This window comes from Euprymna scolopes, chromosome 26 (assembly GCF_053919585.1).
Source record: "Euprymna scolopes isolate OS-2025 chromosome 26, ASM5391958v1, whole genome shotgun sequence".
Taxonomy (NCBI): domain Eukaryota; kingdom Metazoa; phylum Mollusca; class Cephalopoda; order Sepiida; family Sepiolidae; genus Euprymna; species Euprymna scolopes.
The window spans coordinates 62,455,204-62,481,096 of NC_136507.1; the positions used below are offsets into that span (position 1 = coordinate 62,455,204).

The following is a 25,893-nucleotide window of genomic DNA, read 5'->3' on the forward strand; positions in this document are numbered from 1 at the left end:
CGTTACTACTGCAACTGCAGCAGTGCAGCACCGCAGTAGTGCAGACTGATCCGCGCTATTTTTTTAAAATCGTATTTCCAAGTTTAAAGTTTTATATGTTTTTATTCAATTGTAAGGTTCAAGTACAGAATAGGTCCAAACACCCTCCCCTCCCCATGTTAAGAATGGCTTTTTTTTAAATAATCGCGTTATTTCAGCACGGGTCAATCTGCATGATGATCACCAAAAAAAAATTATCCAAGTAATTTGGCTTTTGGTAACATGTTTTTGGCCACGTTTTCATTTTGTTGTAGATATTGTAAGATGTCTCTTTTTTATTTAGTGATAAAAGCAATAAAAAGAGTCGCTAAAACACAGGTATGTGGAATTGTCTTACAAAAAAATCTGAAAAAAAAAAAGTGTCCTGAAATTACGCCGATTTCATATTTCTTCATTATAAACAATATATATTTATAAAAACATTCAATTAAACACTTTTCTTCAGATTTGAAACCTGTTGTTTCAGAAATAAATAAAAAAAAGAAAACATGAATTTTATCGGACGAGCAACGACTTTGCCCTTTGAAGCTGAGGGGGAAAAAAGAAATATTAATACTAGGAAAAGACGTTAAAGTATTAACTGATATTTAAATTATATGAAATAATAGATTAAGGTATCTGTTAGCAAGTTCAAGATAAAAAAAATTTGAAAGAAAAAATAAATAGGAATATAAAAAGCAATCAATAAGAAGCGAAAAGATGACAGATACTCACCATTGTAAATAATCTCCTCGAATCCGTTACTATGTGACGTCACGATATTGAAAACACGTAAAATCTCGTAGCAAAATTTCACTTCTCATATCTAAACGCGAACTTCTTTCCTGAAATGAATTTTTATTTTTTTTATGAACTTCTTTTTAAATTTACTCGCATTGTTTCATTTGCGAATTTTTAAATAATAACTGCATTACAATCGATATTTTAATTAATTAATAAATGTTATTTTTCAAAAAGCTGATTTACTTGTATGTGTATAGGAGGGAAATGTTGTGCATTTGAAATGCACTACATTTCTCTCCTAATAATTACTTAAATAAACACAAGGCCAAATGACATTGCTTTTAACAAAACAATAATAAAGGGTTTATGTAGAAAAGGCGAGATTGTATCTCAGACTGCAGAGAAAGAAAGAAAGTGTAAATGTCTGTTTGAAGGTGTCGTCTGGCATCAGACTGCCGCCGTCAACAAGTAGCAGTGAGAGGGGTGAGTGAGAGAAGTCTGTATAGATCGCTTGCTAGCGTCTCTCTAGGTGAGATCCCAAAGGGCTAAAAAATAGTCCTTAAGGGGACAGCTCAAATCAATGCGCCCTGCCAACATTGGTCAGTGTGGCCGAATCACTTTGACACCGGGCATTGATCTGCTTATAGTAAATAGTTTGTTAACTGCTACATGTCTTCTGGCTAGGATCCGGCTGCAGTAACGATTCTGTCGTCAGTCAAAGAAACAAAAATCCTTCTTGACTGAGGCAATTATTATTTTGCGCCCATCCAGAGTTCCCTATTTAGGAAACTGGATATCCCTCACATAACCCCCCCCCTAAAAAAAAAACGATCTTGTATCTAACTTTGCCTATGGAGTAGAAGTCATTAGTTTTTAGGGATATGTTCACGGCAGGCTTTGGGGGGTTTTACTTTAAGGTGTTTTGTAAGGAGAGAAGTATTTTTTTGATGAGCCGGGTTCAGAGAAATATTTTCAGTGAAAAATATTTGCAGGTTTTATATTCAAATGTGAGAAAAACAAGAGACATTGTACGAGCCTTTTTCAAGTCTCACACAAAACACATTCATATTTCAAGCTGTCATATATATACGCGCACACAAACATACGCGCCCACGTCCACACATGTACACTTATTCACGTTCGCGTACATACACTCAAATTCACGTATATATACACACACACTTACGTACACACATGTACTCACACACGCGAACACGATCACGCACATGGACGACGTCACTTCCGCTTTCTAAGGAAATACACATGCGCAAAATACACTCTGGAAACGAGTATAAAAACAAGGTGATAAGCTGTTTCTTTCTCTTTGGAACCAACTCTCAACTAGAGAGGTTGGGCGAACAAGCCGCGCGCCGTTTCGGCACGCGCACGCGCACCTCACGCCCACTTCCTACTATGTATGGAGCACGAGCTAAAGGCTTTCTCACCCTTTCTCTTTCCACCTACTACTGGCCACTAAGAACACCTTCGCGTCGCTGACTACTAACTGATGACAACTCTGATATCCTCTCCTTTGTCTACACGCTGGACTACCATTCTCAATGTTCCCACAACATTTATTTCTCTTCCCACGCGCGGACATGTTATAACTAAAATGTTCATTTCTTTCAACAGCAAATAAACGACATTTATCTTATCCATTAATTGTGTCTTTGTTTCCTTCAATTCCCATTCGTTTCATTATTATTTTGTAACGGGATTGGGGTATTTATATATCCTAGTCCCCTACAAATTTGGTGACCCCGTTATTTAAATGAAATGGATGGGGTTGAATGAAGCACTCATACACACACAGACTCTTTCTCTACAAAGATAAACTTTCCCTCTTCACCACTTAACGAGAGACGCACGCCAAGGTATAAACTTTTCCTCTTCACCACTTAACGAGAGACGCACGCCAAGCTATAAACTTTCTTTCTCACCAGCTTACAGCGAAAGACGCACGCAAAACTAACCACGTGTGGTACCCTTTCTTTTACTTGTTTCTTTCACCAAAGACATTCCTGTTCGTTTAATTCAATTTAACACGTCGTTCGTTTCTTCCTCGAGACAATTCATTTTCCCTCGGAACGCGAGAGGAGCACGCATTTCCTCCTATGCCACAAGTCCACAACAAACTGGCGCCCGACTGACTGGGAACGAACAAGCATGGCGACCCTACCGTTTTGAGATTAATTGTTTTGAGGGAGACGCGCGTTTTATTTGATAAAGAAAAAAACGAACTTCTCAACAAAGAAAACCAAGCGAACCAAACCACTACCCACAGAAATAGCTACTACCAACTACAATGACGAACCCTCGTCAGACTCTGCAAAAAAAAAAAAAAAAAAAAGAAAAAAAACGAACACGGAGTTGTCGACTTTCATATCGAATTTAAAAACAAATTCGAGCTTGACAAACATTGTCACAGTTTCCTGACATTACCCTGCAACAAACGCGAGGAGCAAAATCACATAGGCCTATGCAATTCCCTCCCGCACAAGCAGACGCAACAACAAAGAAACAGGACATCCCTATCAACACATAGGAAGAAGTTGAATCAACAATACGAGTTGAGATGCACGACGCACGCGGATAAACTCAAAACTTGGAAGTTTCGTTGACAACCGGCAACCACGAACGACTACACAACAAACGCCCGTACAGACAATGTACACACATTACCGCAGACTCACTTGCGAAGACAACAGTAACCAGACCCCGTTCAACAAGAACAAACGCGCGACTAGCGCCCGTCCAAACGATGCACACATTACCGCAGAACCATGCGAAGCTACCGTCAACTGGACACACATACGACACCGTCAACACGAAACAAAAATTTTCCTTCCAAGCGGAACAATTCACTTCTTTGTCCAAGCAACTCTTTGCACATGTCAACACACAACAGAAACCAAACCAACAAATGTCAGCCAAAAAAAAAAAAAAAAAAAGAGTAAACGCATTTTCCACGCGTAAGTAAATACTTTTTTTTACGAACAAACTCCGTTTTTGACATTCCGTTCTTTTTGACGTTTTTTTTCAAACAACCACACCAACAGCAAAAAAAAAAAAAAAAAAAAAAAAAAACAGAACAAAAAAATCAACTGCCGAAAACATTACTCACAAAAAAAAATATATATATATATATATACATAAATATATACACTGCATGTATTTTTTTTTTCCTAGGAAGGGGAGTATTTGTACGAGCCTTTTTCAAGTCTCACACAAAACACATTCATATTTCAAGCTGTCATATATATACGCGCACACAAACATACGCGCCCACGTCCACACATGTACACTTATTCACGTTCGCGTACATACACTCAAATTCACGTATATATACACACACACTTACGTACACACATGTACTCACACACGCGAACACGATCACGCACATGGACGACGTCACTTCCGCTTTCTAAGGAAATACACATGCGCAAAATACACTCTGGAAACGAGTATAAAAACAAGGTGATAAGCTGTTTCTTTCTCTTTGGAACCAACTCTCAACTAGAGAGGTTGGGCGAACAAGCCGCGCGCCGTTTCGGCACGCGCACGCGCACCTCACGCCCACTTCCTACTATGTATGGAGCACGAGCTAAAGGCTTTCTCACCCTTTCTCTTTCCACCTACTACTGGCCACTAAGAACACCTTCGCGTCGCTGACTACTAACTGATGACAACTCTGATATCCTCTCCTTTGTCTACACGCTGGACTACCATTCTCAATGTTCCCACAACATTTATTTCTCTTCCCACGCGCGGACATGTTATAACTAAAATGTTCATTTCTTTCAACAGCAAATAAACGACATTTATCTTATCCATTAATTGTGTCTTTGTTTCCTTCAATTCCCATTCGTTTCATTATTATTTTGTAACGGGATTGGGGTATTTATATATCCTAGTCCCCTACAACATTGTCATACTGTAAACAAAGGCATATATTCACAAAAGAGATAATTTATATATGTTTTAAAATGGAAGGTTATAGGAGAAGAAACGTAGGTGCATTACTCTCCTAATAATTATTTAATTAATAATCACATAAACAACAAAACACCTCCTTGAGATTGTTTCTCAAACTGAAAAGAAAAAAAGGGCAAAGGAATCTGCCTGGCTAGGTGTCGTCTGCTGATGGTCAGGTAGGTGAGCGACGGATGGGAGTAGCCAGTGAGTAGTGGTGTTAGGAGTGCTGTGAGAGAGATCTGTTCTGATCACTGGCTGGTGTCTCTCTGGCCAAATCAGCTGAGTTTCCAAAGGGCTAAAAATAGTCCTTTAGGGAACAGTAACAATCAATGTACTCTGCAAACCGATTGGTCAGTCTTGCCAAATCACGTTGGCAAAGAGTATTGATCCACATATATAAAATAGTTTGTCAACCGCTACAAGGTTTACAGCAATAGGAACACATAGAATGTTCATAAATATTTTTAGAGTAAATGTAAAGAGAATGGATTTGTTAGCTGAGACATTAGAAAAAGTCTAAATCCATTAATTATGAGCCGTGAGTTTCAGGGATCAGGAAAATCGTATTCAAAACTTCTTTGCTCGATTAAATAAATTATAATTCATTAAAAGTTGTTTATAGGAGTTAATGTTCTTTGTTTATCATATTAGAAAATAGTTCAGTGATAATCGTTTGGAAATATTTCAATTGATGAATTGTTTGAAATAAGCAGATGATATTCAAGGTTTCAAGCAGTCACGCTTTGTAAGTGTGAGCATGAAAGTGACAATGTATATGTAAGTTGAGGATTGTGGCGATTAAGAAGACAAAGTACTGTCTGAATTTTTTGGTCTCAACTGTTTAGTGAAAAAAAAAAGCTAGCTATTTTAAAGGGTTTTGACAGCTCTCACAAAGACCAATTCGAATAAATTCAGAAAGTTTTTTGATTGGTCAAAATATAATTATTTGTTGTCATTAATTCAGGTCTGCGCGAATTCAGTCACGGCCACTGAGAGTAAGAAGAAGGCCTGTTAACTGAAAAATGTCTGCAGGCAATGTAGGTAAGATTTGTCAGACTGTCAGTATTATATGAGGGCCATTTGAAAAAGTGCAATAAAACGTTTTTAAAAATAAAAAGGAACACAGTTTGATTAATACTTTATTAATACTGAACTTTATTCAATATAAAATATAAATATTATCTATGTAAAATTAAGTAATTTTAAAGCAATATACAATTTAATAATGATAAAACTGAATTATGAATTTAGGGAACAAACAATTAAAGAAACATTAAACACAATTATTTTTTGGCCTTCGGAACAAGATCACAGTGTAGTATCTGTTTTGATGCTACACTTTACCTTTTCTGTCCTCGATCGGTGAAGAGAAATCTTTCGTGACTGAGATTATTTTAGTTCCTATGTGCCCCTTATTGAGAAGCTGGGTTTTGTCCACAAGATTATATGTTGAAATATTTAAATAACTATTGCTTTATATACAGAAATTATATTTAAAGTTTTGGTTTCCTGTTCTTCTATGTCCATCTTTTTTCCATGTTTTTCATCAAAATGTGTAGCGTATTAGTTGTCTCACAGGCTATCATCAGTGATCGCTCATTGGCAGTAACCTGTGGTGTTCCCTGGAGACCAAGTGACAACAAGTCTCCCCAGATTTCCAGTTTTCTCCACCTCTTGACCACTTGTGCAGATGATTGCATGTTATCGCAACAGCCATTGTCACTGATTTCTCGTTGGCATCGGCCATTGGTGTTTCCTGGGGTTTGGGTAACAAAATGCCTCCCCAAGGTAACAGATTTGAACTGCACACTTTCAGTACTCTCTCACTTCAGGTTTTCCATCCTCCCTGACCTTTCACAACTAGTTGGTGTGGCGCCAGTCGATGTCATCTACCCCAGTTTTTTATTATTATTACTATTATTATTATGATAATAATAAGGGTGCTTGTGCAGTGTAGGCACGTGTATTTTGAATATTATTTTCAAGTTACATTAAATTTTGGGTTTGTATTACCGTACACATAGATTCGAGAAAGTGGTCAAAAAACAAATATATAACAAATAAATGTTATCAAAGGCAAGATAAGTTACTCTTCTACCTATCTGGAAAGGTTTTTAGTGGTTTTACTCACTTTAAAACGTGTAAACGCTCCGAAACTAATACAATGTTTATCGATATATTTTAAAAAAGAAAAATGTTGGCACGCTCGCTATTGAACTCGGTAAGTTTGGGAAAATGAGTTCAAACAAACAAATTATACAAAATACTGTTAGAAACCTACCGAATATATGTCCGCCTATGTCACGGTAACATATATTGAGCGAGTTTCTAACAGTATTTTGTATAATTTTTTTGTTTAAACTCATTTTCTCAAACTTACTGTGTGCAACAGCCAGCGTGCCGCCATTTGCATTTTTCAAATACATCAGTAAACACTGTATGTTTTTCGAGCCGAATAAACACTTTACATTAAATAAAAACACTAAAAATTTATCCAGTTTGGTAGAAAAGTAACTTATCTTGCCTTTGATAACATTTATTTGTTATATATTTGTTTTTTGACAACTTTTTCGAATCTATGTGTATAGTAAAACAAACCCGTTATGTAAATTATTTACAGTTAAAATGTTATTAAAAAAATAAAAACTTGAAGTTTTAAATATATTTCAAAGAAAAAAATTACGCCTAAAATATTGAAAATTCACCGATCGTAAAAAAAAACAAAAAAACTGCCGTGAAAAATGCTAACTTTAAAATATTTGGAAATACTCAGTGAAAAGTTTTATTTATTAAAAGAACTGACTGAAAAATATAAAAAAATTGTTTGTTTTGCAGTAAAAAAAATAAATGAAATGAAATATTCGATTTTCTCCAAAAGAAATAAAAGTTAAAAAAAACTAGTTCACTTACAGTAAGCCAATGCACATGCATACACAATTCCATGTTGTTTAATATTCATATATGTATATTATTTACACACGCATAGTCATACTATGAACATATTGACTTGTAACTGCTGATCCAAATTTCTTTATCCAATACGTGTTTGTACCATAAACATTTTCATGATCGAAAGTAACTTTTATATTTTTATCTATTGTATAAAAAAATGTTTCCTTATAAAATTTTGCTTCTCACAAATTCGTTATTCACAAAACTCTTGTCATCGTGTGTATTTGCTACGCAGGCCATTTGTAAGCAATGTCATACATGCTGCCTATCAGCAGACAACTGTCATTACTGCCATGTGCTATAAATAGTAACCAGCCTTTTCTCGTTTTGAACAAAAAAGAAAAAGTACACAAATTCAACCTGTTCTTCATGAAGCAAAAAGAAAAAACTTCTGCAGCAGTCGAAACTCGCTACAATCACAGGCAGGAGCTAATTCTCGCGGCTCGAGATTTGAAATCCATTTTCTCCCTGGCTTGTCCAATCACAAACTAGCTCTCAATCACGTGACTGAGTAGGTAAAAGGCGAAATCACAAACCTTTCTCTTTCCTCCTGGCTTCAGCTGGCAGCAGACATTAGCCTGGGGCTTTGGCCCTAAGTCGAATGTGAGTATAACAACCCAACATGGCCACCTTCTAGCTCCCATTTGTTTCCACGTGTTGTGCCCAAACGAACTCTGTTTATCATGCTACCGAATTGCTCTTGTTGATACACTGCCACACACACACCCACTACAACACTAAGATACACTGAAGACTTGGCTCTTTCTTTCTCCTTTAACTGGCCTCCTTCCTCCCGTGTATGTGTGGACTGAGCTGTTCTCTCCTCAATAAACTGGCTATATTAAATCTATCTTTACACAAAAACACTTCCACTTACTAACCTGTTCCTCTCTCTTGTACATGCTACTAACGAGGATAACAAATAAAGTTGTTTTTAAATATTAAAATGAGACTTCCTTTCGTTGTCTTCACTTTTAACTAAAATTTCGAGCTGAAATGATTGTAAATAATAACAATTAACACTCAGTACACCATTGATTATTATTAATACCAGCTTAAATTAATTTTAGTCATTTATTCATGTATTGGGCATGCTGCTGTTGAGTAAACAGTTTTCCATAAATGCTGAAGACTTCAGCCACAAATCGGCTTTTGGCAAGGAAGCAAAGAGTCTTCCCAAATGCGTATGGTGTATTGAATGTTAGTTGTTGTCATTTACAATCGTTTCAGCTCGGAATTACAGTCTTTTCTTCTTGTTTCATGAAGGATAGTTTGGATTTGTGTTTATTTTTCTTTTCTGTTCGAAACTAGAAAAAGGGTTGTAACTATTTTTAGCACAGTTTTCTGCCAACAGGCCACATATATGAAATAGTTTACAAATGGCTGGTATAGTAAATACACACCACGGCACTCTGTTGATGTTTTACTTAGCACTTGCTACCTGGTGACCCTTCTATTCTTTCAATGTTTAATTTTATTTTCATGTTTTATGCATGCATGCCACTGTTGATGTGTTTCGTTATTTTCCTTCGCTAAAACATAACTTTTATACCCAATTCATAGTCAATGTTAGTGTGATTCTTGACTATACTCAAAGACGCCATCCACAATGGATTACTACCTAAGTCAGGAACCATGCCATAACAAGTTTTGGGCAGATGAAGAGGTTGTGTAAGGGATGAACAGTAGCTTTAGCAGAATGATTCATTGGAATAGCTGCAGGGACACTTTGGTGATTGTCTCATCAATAGAAGGCATGATCTTAAATGGGCTTCACACTCACTAGATTTTACCCATCTCTTCTGATTTTTATTTAGAGAAATTTTTTATCAAAACAATCTTCAGACTATTCTTGAAATGAAGATTCTAATGCTTCCATGAAAGCCAAAAACATGGCAGTATCAGCTTATTATGTGAGAGTCATATGCTCAGTCCATCAATTCCAAAGTAGAACAAAAACTGTAAGTTTCGGCAAACAACAAACAAGGTCCAGCGTATCCCCTATCCTGACTATCATCAATGGATCTGGGGTGATTACGTCAGCATCTGACAAAGTCAAGCTCTTGACAAAGAACTATGCAGCAAACTAAACCCTATGCAATCACGACCACCTACCTCCTGAATTTCTTCCCAAGACCAAAAATAATCTGAGTGACATCTACATATGTATTTATTTTTATTTTGGACTATTAGTCTCATCTTCATTAGTTGTTGTTTTTCATCTTTTATTGGTTTGTTTATTCACAACGGGGCCCGTGGCGCAATTGATAGAGACGTTGAATCTCTACAGTTCCAGATGAACATTGTCTGAAGATAGCGGTTTCAATCCCACCCAAACCGTGCCATAGGTTTACTTGGCCAAAATGTGGTGAGACAACAACAACTATGGATGGCAGTGATGGCTGAGAATGTAGTTAGGAGATTCGAAGTTCCTATCCGTCGCTGTTACCACCTGACGAAGGCCAGAGGAATAGTTGGCCGAAACGTTGTGAATAAACAAACCAATAAAAGATGAAAAACAACAACTAATGAAGATGAGACTAATAGTCCGAAATAAAAATAAATTAATAAAATTGATATATATAATGCTCATCTCAAAAATGAATTCCAATTAAGGAATAATATATATATCTACATATCTGTTCAAACTCATCAAAATCCTTGATGCCAGCAAAGCAACTGGTTCTGATGTGCCAGTTTTAGTACTCAAAAAGCTACAACTGGAACTAGCACCAATTCTTGCAAAGCTGTTCAATCGATTTTTAAAGGAGAAATATTTCCCAACACATTGGAAAATCACGTTAGTTTGCCCCCAGTATTTAAAAATACAGGAGATCAGTCTTCTACATCTCAATACAGTCTTCTGTGTGTTATGAGTAAGTTACTTGAATCTGTGTTAAATTGGGAAATTGTCAAATACCTCAGCAAAACAACCTACTAAATGACAAGCAATATGGTTTCCTTCCTGTGAGATCTACAACTGATGTACTGACTGTAATTTCACATAGGATCAGCGAATCTATCGATGAGGGGGAGCGTCCTCTTAACATATCTAAGGCATTTGATAGGGTTGGCATAAAAATCTACTACACAAGATTTCCAGCTGTGGAATATCTGGAAATTTCCTCTCAACCATTGAATCATTTTCTCGCATAGGCTTTCATAAGTAGTTGTTGATGGGCAGAGGTCCGAAGCTCAAAGTATCAATGCTAGTATACCTCAAGGATCTGTGGGAGCCTTTCCTAGTCTCACACAAAAATACGCGTTCACATCTCAAGCTATATTACTTGTCATATACAGACGCGCACACAAACATACGTGCACATGTACACACAAGTAGATATATTCACGTTCGCGTACGTACACTCACATTCATGTGTATGCACACACACACACTAACGTATGCACACAAGGACAACGTCACTTCCCCTTTCAAAGGAAACCCACACATGCGCAAAAGACCACTGGAAACAATTATAAAAGCAAGAGCAATAAGCAGCATCTTCCTTTTCGGACCAGCTCTCGAGCTGAGAGGTTCGGCGAACCAGCCGCCTTCCTTTCGGGAGGTGCGCGCTCGCGCACATCATGTCCTCTGCTACTATGTACGGGGCACGAGCTAACAGACAGTATATACATTTTATACGTTTTCTATCTCCATGGCCTGGATTGACTTTTTCATTTTTTCTCATTCTCTCTCTCTATATACTACAATAGACTTTCCTCCTCACCAGCTAACAGCGAGAGACACACACCAAACCGGATTAACTTTCTCTCTTTCTCTCTCTACGACAATAGACTTTCCTTCTCACCAGTAAACAGCGAGAGACACATGCCAAACTAAACACGTGTAGTACCCTTTTCTTTCACTTGTTTCTTCACGAAATAAATCCTAGTTCGTTTAATTCAAGTAGACGCGTTATTTTTTCCTTCCTCAAAGCAATTCATTTTTCCTTTCCCAATTCAAATCATTTTCCCTATTTTGCACCACCACCACAAATTGGTGACACCCGAACGTGAGATGAACACGCATTTCCTTCTATACCCTACACCAGACTGCTACAGATCCATCCTAGGCCTAACTCATTTGCCTATCTTCATCAATGATCTCTCAAAGCACATTTTAAGTTCCTTCGTCAACATATATGCAGATGATACTACCATCTATGGCAACACTTCAAAGGGGCAACAACAACCAAGATCTCTCTGAGTCTTTCTCCTCTGATCTTGAGTACTTGGTACAATGGTGAAAAAGGTGGCTGGTTAATTAAAAAACTAAGCTTCTATATTCTCACCATAAAAGCTATGATCCCCACTTGGCCCCAACTGATATGAATGACTCTCATATCAAAGAAGTTCCCTGCTTTGATAAGCTTCTGGGTCTGATCTTCACTCCTAACCTGAAATGGAGAACCTACATCAAATCTGTTGCCTAAGTCGCTGGAAAAATGGTTGCATCATTCTACCATTTCAGAAGCTATCTCACTCCTGACGCACTCCTCTACTTGTATAAGAGCAAGATACATCCTAAAATGGAGTACTGTTGCCACATCTGGGCAGAAGCTGCTCAGAGCCACCTGTCCTGCCTTGACAGAGTTTAAAATCGGCTTCAAAACTTTGTAGGAGATGCCCCTTTTCTCTTCTCTGCAACCTCTTTCCCACAAAAAAGACTTTTCGAGTCTGTCCTTGCTCTATCCTTATTTTGATAGTAAGTGCTCATCTGAGCTTCAATCTATGGTTCCATCTTGCCAAACCTTCACAAAATCACTCGTCTAGCTACAACAACTATCAACAATTTCCCTTACTCTTTGCCTGTGCCTAAATCTAAACACAGATTCCATTAACAAAGTTTTCCAGCTGACTACAATATGGTCGTCTTGAAGTACAATGTAAAAAAGTTCTTGTTCAGTTGTCCTCTTAAATAATCAAATTCTATCCAATTTTCACCACTAACGATTACTATACTGTTGTCCTGGTTACCTCGGTACATTCATTAATCCTTCTCCTCGAATGGCCTTCGGGCCTTAATAAGTAGTGACTCCCTTGTGAAAAAAGTATGAACATATAAATAATTTTGGCTTTTTCCTATTTCATTTCTCCATCACATTGAAATATTTCTGTAATTTTCATGTTTCATTTTACTTTAGTGGAATTATAAAATCACTAAAATTGTCTGGCGTTTGTTATATTGCATATCCCTCCATATTTACATGAATAAACCAGAAGCCAGCAGGAGCAGTAATGGTAACAACAATGGCGACGCTAAGACAAACCCCGTTCATTGATACAACATAAATGATCACACTAAATGCACACTGCAACATCAAAGCCCATTTCTTTATATACCCACATCAACGGAATAACTCGCAACTCACCTCAACAAAGAAAACCGCCAGAGGCAGCCATACAGCAAAAGAAAAATCAAAATACAAAACACAAACATCACAGCAAACACAACTCTGGCAGCTTATAAACACAAATAATTATCCTATAAAACACTATAACAATACGATGCCTACTAAAACACATTCACAACTTTCTTAGCTTCAAATTGATAAAACACACGAATACAAAGCTCAAACAGACCACTCCCGGCAGCACATTAAAACACAAAAAACAAACACAAATAAAAAATGAAAATGATGACCAGCGCTGAAAGCCACCTTTGTCTACAACTATGTCTGAAACATGAGTATAAATATCACAGCTTTTTTAACAAACAGGCAGATCGGCTCAGCATATCAAGCTGTGAACTTTGTTCTGTCAACATCCAGCAGCCATTAACCCTTCATCAGTGACAACAGCTATAAGGATTACTACACTCTTGCCATCGCCGCAGCCGCCACCTCACTCATGATACTGGACAGCAGCCTTGAAGACTACCCCTCTTTCGCCGCTGCTGCCACCAGATCACCGCAGCTCGTGAGACAGCGAGGCTTGTCCCGCCAGTAGAAGCAGTCACCATTACCAAACCTCCATCAGCGACAGCAGCTATTAAGATTACTCCTCTTCTGCCGTCGCCACCAACCTCCTTGTGCTGCCAGACAGTAGCCTGTAAGACTACTCCTTCTTCACTGTCGCCATAGCGGACGCCACAGCATCTGTATTCCAGACATCAGAACACCAAAACCACGTTCCTGTTGCCACCGTCGTCCCTGCCACAGCCTGACAATAATACCAGATCATCACCGAGTTCATATCAACATCCGATCAGAATTCCTAACGATGTCCAACCGCCGCCACCACCAACATATTCTGACACATTCAGCAGTTCGTTTCACGATTGTTTTAACTTTAAATAAAAGTTTAAGCTCAACATTTTTGTTTGTCTCTTTCTTGCTTCCATAAGCTCAGTTTTGTAATATAACACGTTAAAAAAGAAAAGATGACACGACAACAAAAGATGTGCTGTTTGTTGTATATGTAAAACATCCCCCCATACACACAAACGTCTTTTTACTCATACATGTAAAGACATTGCAGAATATTTTATACTAGCAGGGGTGTTTGGAGGTGAGTGTATTTAAGGGGAGGGGGTATGGTAAAGAATAAGTGAAGTAATAATCCTGTTTAAGTATTCCAAAAAAAAAAAACGATGTTAAACTTCTTTAAAAAAATCGGAAAAACCAAAAAAAAAAAAAAAAAAAACAAAAAAAACGGCGAACAAATGTAAAACTTGTTTGAAAAAGAAATCGGAAAAACAAAAAGCAAAAAATGATGAACAAAAACAAAAGAACGGAGTGAAAAATGAAAAAAAAATGGCATAAATAACCCTTTGAATCGGTTAAGTCCATGGTGCGTTTCACCCAATAGAAAGCATAGAACGAACATGAACGTTAAAATTCCATTCCAGTTTTTTTTAAGCAACTACAAAACGAAATAAAACGGAAATGATGTTTTATATGTTTAGTTTATAGAAAAAGAAATATAAAGAATCATTTTTTTTTTTTTAGTGTAAAAATGTTGGGAAAAAAATGGTAATTAAGCAACGTAAAAGTAAGCGTTGGATAAGAATTAATGTTTGTGGGAATGTCGCTATCGGTTAATTCCATGGTGCGTTTCACCCATTAGTAAAATTCCATTCCAGATTTATTAAGCAACTACAAAGTACAGAAAACCGAAACTGGCGTTCCTTCATAAATGTCCCTTGTGAACAATCCCGCAATGGTGTAAGTGGTGACGGGGGTAGGAGGAATTAATTAGAGAGAAAAGAATTTACTACTTCCATTGATTTTAACCGATTTTGGCAATGAACTCTCAGCAGAAAAAATATAGGAATCTATGATTATCGAGGAAGTGGAAAGGTAATAATTCTATAACACATCTCAGATATTGTGCTGCAGTTTGTGCATATTACATTTGCATGAAATGCTTTGATTTTTAATGCTATTAAGGTCAAAATCAGGGGAAAAAATGAGTTAATTTTATATATATAGGGATATACACGATTTATATTCCTCCCATGTTATACACAATATTACGCAAGGTAAGCTGTTTCTTCCAAATAACAATTCTTCAATTAGTCACTCGTTTCCAGTAGCAAATATCATTTTTAGTTTGCATTTTTACTTCAGTATGTAAGATCTCAGAAACCAAGGGGTCTCATTCTAGGGTTAATAGTTGATTTCTATAAGAGACACACAGATATCCAAGTGTCCAATCAAGATTATCCTCTACCTATAAAACGTTAAACTAGTAAAGAAATGAAAAACATTAATTTTTCTGCAGAATTTTTCACCTCGTCTAATATATAAAAGGCTATATGTCTGTCTGTCTGTCTGTCTCCATATTTTCAAACTCTATCTTTTCCGAAACTAAAATTCTCATAGCAGTGCTAGGAGCCTCAAATGATTTATGGATCGGTCTTTTATGAGTCGGTTAAAATAGTTTTTAAGGAGTCAAAATTGGATCAAAATTAAAAAAATTGTTAAACATGTTGTACATTCATCTTAGTTTATTTTTTATTTTTAATTTTTAATCAGTTCATTTGCATGTCACGTTGGTACAGTCTTAACATGACCAGCTTTGAATGCTGGAGTTTTGCTTTCAGTTTCGATTCTAGCTGATGGCACCCAAATATTTTTTTTTTACTTTTGAAATCACAACTCTTTAATAATATATATGAAATTTGGACAAATTAAAATATCATATTCAAGTGTATTTTACCCCCCCTCCCGCTAATTATGTTATAGTTTGCCTTTTTTGTAGTTTTTTGCTGAATTTTGGTGACCTTACTTGGGTTTGTCATACTGGTGAGTCAATTAATTGGAATTAGAAATCGAAAAATCTGAACAATTTGTGGTATTGGAATCAGAAAAATTAGTTTCTATTTTCCGATGCCAAAAACAATTCCTTTAATTGTTTATTATTTTTGGTCCTATCTTGTATTATTTTCTATTGCTGGTACTAAAAATAAAATGATAAATATTTATTGATTTTAAACTGCCAGTATACATTAAAATCTATACATCACTCCGAAAGTGTATGTTTTACGTTTGCAAAAAATATATGCCCATAATATGTGCATTTTTAAGTAACCTGGAAAAAAAAGAACTAATTTAAAAAACACCAACAACTCTACAATTACGTATTAAGAGATTCTCAAAGAATCAAAATCAGAATCAGTAATTGCATCAGAATCGGGATGTGAAAACAGAATTGGTAATTTTATCAGAATTAGGGAAAATATTAGAATCGTCTCATCACTAGTTTTGAATACAATGTTATTTTAAATATTTGGTCAGAATTTACTTGTACGGTGAAGTATCCTTGTGTCATTATTCTGAGAAACCTTTATACAGAGAGAGACTGAAAGTCACTCAAGTAGGTAATTCAAACTCTTGTACATATATGTAAACACTAGTACATGCCCACTTCAATATGCCAACAAAAATTGTAGTGGTTGAATCACAAAATGATTCCCACAAGTGCTAAAAACCAAATGGCTTGAATCAGTTACCCTCTTTCTCTTTCGTTTGAATTCCAAGTAAAGCCATGGTAGCCACTTAATTGCCATTGTACAGTAATGGACATATCTAAAAATTATGAAAAACGATAAGGTAGAAAATTAATTATTAATGAAAATAGTCTTTAAAGACAATTAGCAAAAATTGAATTTTGCCAAGATTTTTTAAGTTTTCAGAAAATATTTACCTCCCTTGTTACGATTCGACCTCTACGGTTTCTTTTTGTAGCAAAACTCAACTTTCGGTAATTGTCTTCGAAAAATAGTTTCATTAATAATTAATTCTCTACTTTATCGTTTTCCATAATTTTTTGATCTGTTCATTACTGCTACATGACATTTAAGTAGATACCATTGGTTTTACTTGAAATGCAACATTTCGAATTTCGAATTCGCTATTATAATGAAGGAGCACCGATTTTTTGTATTTTTTTTAATAGATTGAATTATGATCTTGGACCATGTTTTGTTCTTTACATGAAAAAAAAGTCAATCCTTGTTTGCAGTGACGACGGATGTTTTTTAGCAGATAAATTGTGAATTTACAATTATTTTCTTTTTTAGATGCAAATGCTGTTATATTTCTTTCAGTTTTTAATCAATATCTTTATTTCATTGTTTTATTAATTGTAAAATCGGTGTTAATATATCAAATAGATCTGATAAATCTATTCATTTTCAGTTTGAGAGGGGAATCTATCATCATACTCTCCCTTCAACACGTCAATTGGACTTAAATTAAGTACAATACTTAATATTATTATTTTTCTTTAATGGAAAGTAGATAATACATTGTGGATGCGTTATCGCCAGCTCCCGTAATTTTCACTTCTCCTTATTTGTCCCTCAGTCCTCATTTCCAATGAGTGATTTTTCTGACTAGATTGAGAGCATTGCATGAACAGTAGCCTGAGATGTCGGAAATTTTTTGTTTCTATGTCTATCCTTGTGGTCATGTCACTAGTAAGGGTGCTGGAGGTAAACGTTTTATCTGGGCTGACGTTATCCGCCTGATAGTCTGAGACACAAACCTTGGATTAACCACTAAGTAAGCTGTCCTATCAGCAGGTGCAAAGTACTGGGGCTGCTGTATTGCCATTTGGTGAATGGATTCTGGACCATGCAGTAGCTTCTGGTGGGACTTCTCGATGCCATATTAGTGAGTAATTGTTATGGCTTTACCTTATCATGTGCTACAAAAAAAAATTCTTCCTTTCTTTTTCTCACTTACTTTCCCTCTCTATCCTGATATAACCAAGTCTGTCGACCTGTTCCACAAATCCAAAAACTTCATCATGAAAAGTCTCCAGAAAAAAATACATGAATAAACCCAGAACTCCATCTTCCAACATAGACCCCCACTACAATGTCTCCTTCTCCAACATCAGGGGTCTACATTCTAACCTTCCAGAGGTTGAAACCCAATTGCAGGAGACTAAACCGGACCTATTATTCCTAAGCAAAACTGGAATTGGACTGACCATTTCCCTAGATGAGTTTGTAATTAAAGGATACTCTAACTTAACATCCAAATCTGACACCCAAGATCGCCATGGGCATGGAATATGTGCCTACATTAAAGATGGCTTTCCATGTGGTAGGAACATCTCCAGAGAAGACCCTAATTTACTCTGTATGTGCTTCCGGGTTGCATTTGCTAACACCATTGCATTTGTATTTACCCTCTATCGCCCCCACAATAGCAGAGTTACATTCTTTAAGAGCATATCTGAGAAAATTGACCACATCCTGTTTGCTCATCCTTTGGCTAACATTCACATCTGTGGAGACTTCAATGTCCACAATGTGGAATGGTTAACCCACTCAAACAAGGCAGATGATGAGGGGAGGTTCTGCCACGCCTTCTCCATAACTTATGGCCTCACTCAGAGTGTTCATGAACCCATCCATGTGCCTGACACTAATGGTCAGTATGCAAGTCTTCTAGACATTTTTCTCACAACTTGCCCTGAGTTATTTTCATCTTCTGTTCTGTATCACTGGGATCCTTCGATGACTTGGTTGTATCAGTGAAGATAAAAATGAAACATAATAAGTCCTCAGATGTACTTCTCCATCGTACAGTATATTGATACTCTATGACTGACTGGGATAGCTTCCGTACATTTATATCTGATCTACATCTGTGCTGCATGCTTAAAAAGGATGGTATCAGATCTGACTGAATCGTTAATTGTAGATATAGATAGCTTCATACTCTCGAAAAAATTCCAGCAAAAATCTAACAGCCAGCCATGGTTCTCCCCAGAATGTGCTGCTACCATAGCGCATAGAAATCACTTTTTCCATTGCTTCCAACGTAACAGATATACTGAGACTAAAGCCGCCTTCAGGACTACCAGCAACCACTGTAAAAGAGTAATAAAAATGTATGCTCAGTCTGTTAAATCCAAAGTAGCTGAGCAGTGGCTAGGTCCCCACAAGTTTTGGCAAATAGCAAACAGGGTCCTGAACAGAAGTGTGTGCTCTATCCCAACAATCATCAATGGACCCGAGGTAATCTCGTTAGCATTAGACAAAGCCAAACTCTTTGCCAAGAACTTTGCAGATAATTCTATCCTATGCCATCAAGGTCATCAAGCCCCTGGATTTCCTCCTGTAACAGAAAACATGCTATACGACATACAAATATCTGTGCATGATGTTGCCAAGCTAATCAAGAACCTTAATTCCAGTAAAGCAACTGGCCCTGACAGCATTCCAATTATAGTGTTGAAAAAGCTTCAACCAGAACTAATCCCCATAATTACAAAACTGTTTAAACGTTGTCTTAAGGAGAATTGCTTCCCAACACCTTGGAAAACCTCATCAGTATGCCCTGTATTTAATAATTCAGGTGATTGATCATCTCTCTCTCAGTACTGACCAATAAGTCTCTTGTGTGTAATGAGCAAGAAAAGAAGTAGTAAACCACCTCGGCAGAAATAACCTTCTTAGTGACATGCAATATGGTTTCCGTTCTGCCAGATCTACAGCAGATGTGCTTACAGTTATATCTCATAGGATTAACGAATCTCTCAACAAAGGCTTCCTTTCTAGGGCAATTACTCTTAACATATCAAAGGCCTTCGATAAGATATGGCATAAAGGCCTACTTCACAAGATTTCAAGCTATGGTATAGCTGAAAATCGCTTCTCAATTATTAAAGCATTTCTCTCTGATAGGTTCATAAGAGTAGTGGTTGATGGGCAGAAATCAGAAACTCACAGTATTAATGCTGGAGTTCCTCAGGGGTCCATCCTTGGCCCAACTTTCTCCTTGATCTACATCAATGATCTCCCAATACACATCCTTAGATCATTCGTAGACATTTATGCTGACGACACTACCATCTATGGCAAAACATCAAAGGCAATAAATGATCAAGTTTTCTTTGATTCTCTCTCCTCTGATTATGAGCACGTAGTACAATGGGGAAAGAGGTGGCTGGTTAGTTTTAATGCATCTAAAACCAAGCTTTTATTTTTACATCATCAATGCTCTGATCCCCATCTGGTATCAATTGAAATGAATGGCTCTCGTCTTGGGGAGGCTCCATGTTTTGACAAGCTTTTGGGCTTGACCTTTACTCCTGATCTGAAATGGAACACGTACCTAAAATCTGTTGCCAAGTTCACTGGAAAAATGATGGGATCCTTCCACCGCTCCAGTAGATATCTCACTCCTGATGCAATTCTCTATCTATATAAAGGTCAAGTACGTCCAATGATGGAGTACTGTTGCCATATCTGAGCAGGATAACCTGCTAGAAGCAGCTTATCCTGCCTTGACAGAGTTCAAAATAGACTTTGTGTGGGATGCCCTTTTTTCTTCCTTGCAATCTCTTCCCACAGAAGAGACGTTGTGAGCCTGTATCTGCTTTATCGTTATTTTCATGGCAAGTGCTCGTCTGATCTCCCGATCGAGGTGCCCCTCTCGCCAATCTTTCACGATAAACACCCGTCTAGCTGAAAACATTGTCAATAATTTTCCTCACTCTTTATCCTAAACGTAGATTCCATGAAAAGGGTTTCTTTCTCAGAATTGCACGCCTATGGAACTCTCTTCCGTTAGTCTGTTTTCCAGCTTACTACAATTTGGTTGTCTTCAAGTCCAACATAAACAAATTCTTGATGAAACGTCCCATTAAATAATCCAATTTACCAAATTTCTACTACTAACGATTACTAAGAAATTATCCGATTTCACTACCGTACACTCCATAACCCTTATCCTCGAGTGGCCTCCAGGCCTTGATAAATTGTTACTCCTTTGTAATACACACACACACACACACACACACACACACACACACACACACACACATACATATATATATATCTCAAGGACAAAGTAAATAACTCCTAAGCGAACGGCCTTTCTTTTTTTATATATAAAATCTATTCATATGTAATAACTCAACAAAATAGAAATTTCAGTTCAAAGGGAGGTAACTTTGATCATTAGTTATTCCCCTTGTCTATAAAAACGTGTCAAGATCCAAGCAAATGTGTAAAAATGCGCTAGACGCAAGACAGGTTTCTAGGCTTCGATAAAAGATCAAAGTGTCATACCTGTTTGATCTCACAAGGCTACTTTCCGGAGCATTACCTCATCTTACTAGATGCAGCATAAGATATTCCTGAGGTGCCTTCATTCTCGAGGATATGTTGATCGAACCACAGAAATATTCATCCAGAGAGAGCATTTCCTTTTCTGTAGGTTGGATTTCCCCAGATTAAAAATCGAACTTTTCGTGGGGAGGCAAGTTAAAAAGAACTGATAAGTTTCTTTGCATGTAGATTGAAAAATTATACCAGCGTAAAACAAACAACCAAAATGATATTGATTAAAAATAAACAATAAAAAAAGACAAAAAAAAAAACAACAAAAAACAACCACAACACATTTTGCTTTGATAAATTAGTGCAAAACTTTGTGCTTATTAAGGATTACACTTGATAAAAAAAAAAAAACAACAGAAAAATTATTATGATATAGCATATCAGCTATATATATATATATATATATATATATATATATATATATATATATATATATATATATATATATATATTTAGTTTGGATGCCTCAATGAAGATGAAGTAGTCCAGTCAATCCCTCTTCGTAGGAATGCCTGCAACAAACGACGACGTCCACAATGCCACATGTGTGATTTGAAGACTAGAGGGAGGGGCGTAGAGTTGAATGTAATAAGCAAAGAAGAAAGCGCCCACGTGTGTGTGCATTATGTGGCTATACGACTTACCTTCAGGTGGGATCTGAGAGAGAGAGAGAGAGAGAGAGAGAGAGAGAGAGAAAGAAAAAGAGAGAGAGAGATTAAAGATGGCGGCCGTGGATTTATAAGTTGTAGTCTTATGGCGGTTACCATAATGTAATTCTAGTTGGGTAGGTCACCATTTCGGTGGGCCCCCCTTTTGGGGAGTCATCGAAATTAATAAGACGGGAGTAGAAACCGACCTGGGAATAATAATAAAGAAACAAAGGAACTTCCAAACGAAACGGTTTTATATTCATTTCAGCGTACAAGTGGTATCGGGCTATAGAAAGTTCGTGATTTTCATTTTTGTCCCCTGACTCTGAAACCACTCGCATCTCCCTCTTTTTGCTTCCAACACTTTTGTATCTCTTTTTTGTCTTTCCCACCAGAACTGTTCTCCGTCCTGATTGGTTACAACCTCTGGTCACATTTTGAGGAAAGGAGGAAGGAAGGAAGGAAGGGGGAAAGGGAAGAGTAGAGAGAAAGAGATGTAATGAAGAAATCGTAGCCTTAGCTTCACTACAGTCTCATGGAATCGCATGAGATCACACCGCCCACTCCGCACATATGCAAATAGATTTGGAGTCAGTTTTTTAATAAAATGCCTGTTAGCAGAGGTGAGGGGGAGAACACGTGCTGGAAGTTGAGAAAGAAAATTGATAGTGATGAATTCTAGCTGAACTTTTGTTTATTTTATTTATTTATTTTATTTATTTATTTTTATTTTTTTGCTGTTTACCAGCCCATTTGACTGCAGATATCCAAAATGTTGGATAAAATCAGCAAAACATTTTATGCACTATCAACCACATCATTATTTTGTGATTGTGCATATTTTTTACAGATGCCGCCAGACGCTTTAATAGTACCAGGGAAGCAGAGTTTGATTTTTGCTATTGTTTATGTTAATTTTATTAATTAGAAACCTCTGCACATTTTTTTAAAGATGGCCGCTCAAATCAAGTTGACCCGCCCTCCACTAGGAATAAACATCTTTTAACAATTAAAACAATTTTAAGCTGCAGTTAAATTTGTTATTTTATAATTGCCAACAGTTACTTTTTATATGATATGAAAAGATTTTTTTTTAATTGAAAAACCTTATTCAAAAATCTATGTTTAAAACTTTATATCACGGAATATTGGTATTTTATTCTATTCAAATCTTTTATAAATTAATTATTTTTTAGAATTTTTTTTTTGTTGTAATTTAACTAATTATACTCTATATTATTGAGAAAATAATAATATTGATTTTATATCCATTTTTTATTTACAACTTCAAGGTAAGTAAATAAGAAATGGAGTTATAATTATTTAAACTCTTCAGCTTTATAAAATGTTGCAGTTTTTATAGACCTAAATTTATTTTGTTTACTTTTCGTAACATAAAAGGGGGGTGGGTAGAACATTTAAAAAAAATATTCCCCCTCACATATTAAATGAAAACAGCTTTTAAAATATAAGTTCATTTAAAATTGAATACATATTGAACATTTCATGAAAATCTGACCATTAGTTGATTTTTGCTAGGTTTTTTAAACACGAGTATGTTTATGTTTTCGAAATAATTATGACATAAGAATTATTGTAAATATTAAGGGTCTCATAGTTGATTGATTCACTGAAACTAAAAATTCTTAACAAATACAAATACTTAATAAACTTTTTATGCATCTAAAACCAAGTTTCTATCTTTACATCATCAACGTTCTGATTCCCATGTAGCATCAATTGAAATGAATGGCTCTCATCTTGGGGAGGCTCCATGTTTTGACAAGTTTCTGGGCTTGATCTTTACCCCTGATCTAAAATGGAATACATACATCAAATCCATTGCCAAGTTCGCTGGAAAAATGATGGGATCCTTCTATCGATCCAGAAGATATCTACCTACTGATGCAATTCTCTACCTATATAAGAGCCAGGTATGACCTAGGATGCAGTATTGCTGTCACATCTGGACAGGAGCTGCTAGGAAGATCTTATCCTGCCTTGACAGAGTTCAGAATAGATTTCATAGTCTAGTGGGGGATGTTCTTTTCTCTTCCCTGCAACCTCTTTCTCACAGAAGAGAGGTTACGAGCCTGTCTCTGTTTTATCATTATTTTCATGGCAAGTGCTCGTCTGAGCTCCAATTTATGCCCCCCCTCGCCAAACATTCATGAAAAACACTTGTTTGGCTGTAAACACTATCAATAATTTCCCCCGCTCTTTATCTGTGCCTAAACCGAAAAATAGGTTCGATAAACAGCTTCTTTCTTAGAACTGCACACCTGTGGAACTCTCTTCCATTTATCTGCTTTCCAGCTGATTACAATATGGTCGTCTTCAAGTCCAAGTTCTTGATGAGCCATCCCCCTTAAGAAATCCAATTGACCAAATTTACACTTCTAGCGATTACTATGATATTGTCCTTTTGACCATTGTACACTCTTTAACCCTTATCCTCGAGTGGCCTCTGAGCCTGGATAAGTGGTGATTCCTTTGTAAAAAACATAAAAAATAAATGCAAATAGTTCACAAGTACATAAATACACATTTATTACGAATTGACAAACGTAAAGAATAAAGTAACATCACAACATAGAATAACAATAATTCGGTACTCACTTTTATGATATCACAGACATGACAACAGGTGATTTTCATAACTATGAGTGTGGCTTCTGTTCGCAAAGAGAACTTTGGAAAGGAGTCGTTTTAGGCTTCTATAAATTTATGCTTATTTGCACTTGACTTGTGGCAGACGAATCAGTAATTAATTACGTAGTGGCAGCTGCACAAGTTCAAGTGAACCATTGTGGAGAGTGGAGCTTGCTATAATACTTGCTTGTGGCAACATGTGTTTCAATACCTGCTTTGCACCATTTATTAGTTTCATTAACACATTGTTCAGCAGAAAAAGAAAAGAGATTGGTTTATGGGGCATCTCTGATGTGTGATCCGATGTGAAGCTGTTGTGTACTATTAGCGGATTCTATTATAAGGGAGATATCAATCATACCAGTTATCATAGGTGCTACAGGGCTTATGAAGAAGAACCTGAAGTCCTACCTAACTAATATTCCTGGTGAACCAAGTGCAAAAGAGATCCAGACAATTGCACTTAAGGGAACAGCGAGGATACTAAAAAGAGCTCTCGGTTGGTTTCAATAAAAAGTGGGGCAATGTTGGCAGCTGGTTTGGCTGTCCCATACCCAGCATTACAATCTTCAAAGGAAGGAAAATGAAAAAAAAAAAAAAAAAAATGATAATTTTTTTTAATAAATATATGTATAAAAGTTATAATACAAGAAATATCTTGCCAACTGTATTTATGGCTTAACTAAAAGACCAACTTACCGGATTCTGTGAAACAGGATGCTTTGACCGTCTCTATGTTATGGTTCAACTGAATGTGTCCCGCTCATATGGAGACTATTTTACAAAATCTTCATCTCAACAAAATTAAGTGCCTGGTGATTGGTTAAACAGAAGTGTCTTGCCCAATCAAATTGGACTACTTTAGAAGACAAGGGAGATAATTTACAAATACAACAGACAAAGAGAGATCATTTATTGACACAATAGATACTGTACTGTATTGAAGTAGCACTCACTCTATTGAACAAGCTTTCTTCTAAGAAGGAAGTTTCATGGGAATATCAAATTCACAAGTGGTTTCTAGTTGCTTGTATATTCTTGTCAGGAGAAATGTTGATGTTAGTTTTTATTTATAATTCTTGCAGGCAAGTGTCAACATGCAGTGCTTGGAATTCACAAATGGTCACTCATCTGGTACTGACCAGGCTTAACGTTTCTTAACTCTGATGATTTCACGAGAACTGGTGTCTCAATTTGATTATACCATATACACACGACTATACCATAAATATACAATAGATAAGGGGGAGAATTTTTCGACAAGATTGTTTGAAAGATCATACAGAAGAATATATTCACTAAATTAAAAGTAGA

At 36.5% G+C, this 25,893-nt stretch overlaps 1 protein-coding gene across 2 annotated transcripts in view; it reads right to left on the reverse strand.

The window, feature by feature from the left end:
• Nucleotides 1-24,728, reverse strand: part of LOC145248115 (ADP-ribosylation factor-like protein 3) — a 74,791-nt gene extending 50,063 nt beyond the window's left edge. Inside the window, exon 1 of one of the 2 annotated variants that reach the window (XM_080109906.1) lies at nt 754-1,247. In XM_080109906.1, the coding sequence (XP_079966032.1) occupies nt 754-756 (3 nt within the window). In that variant the 5' untranslated portion in view covers nt 757-1,247. Of the gene's footprint in view, nt 1-753; nt 1,248-24,546 lie in introns of those variants that run through there. The other variant, XM_080109905.1, reaches the window with a different exon arrangement.
• Nucleotides 24,729-25,893: the final 1,165 nt, after the last annotated feature.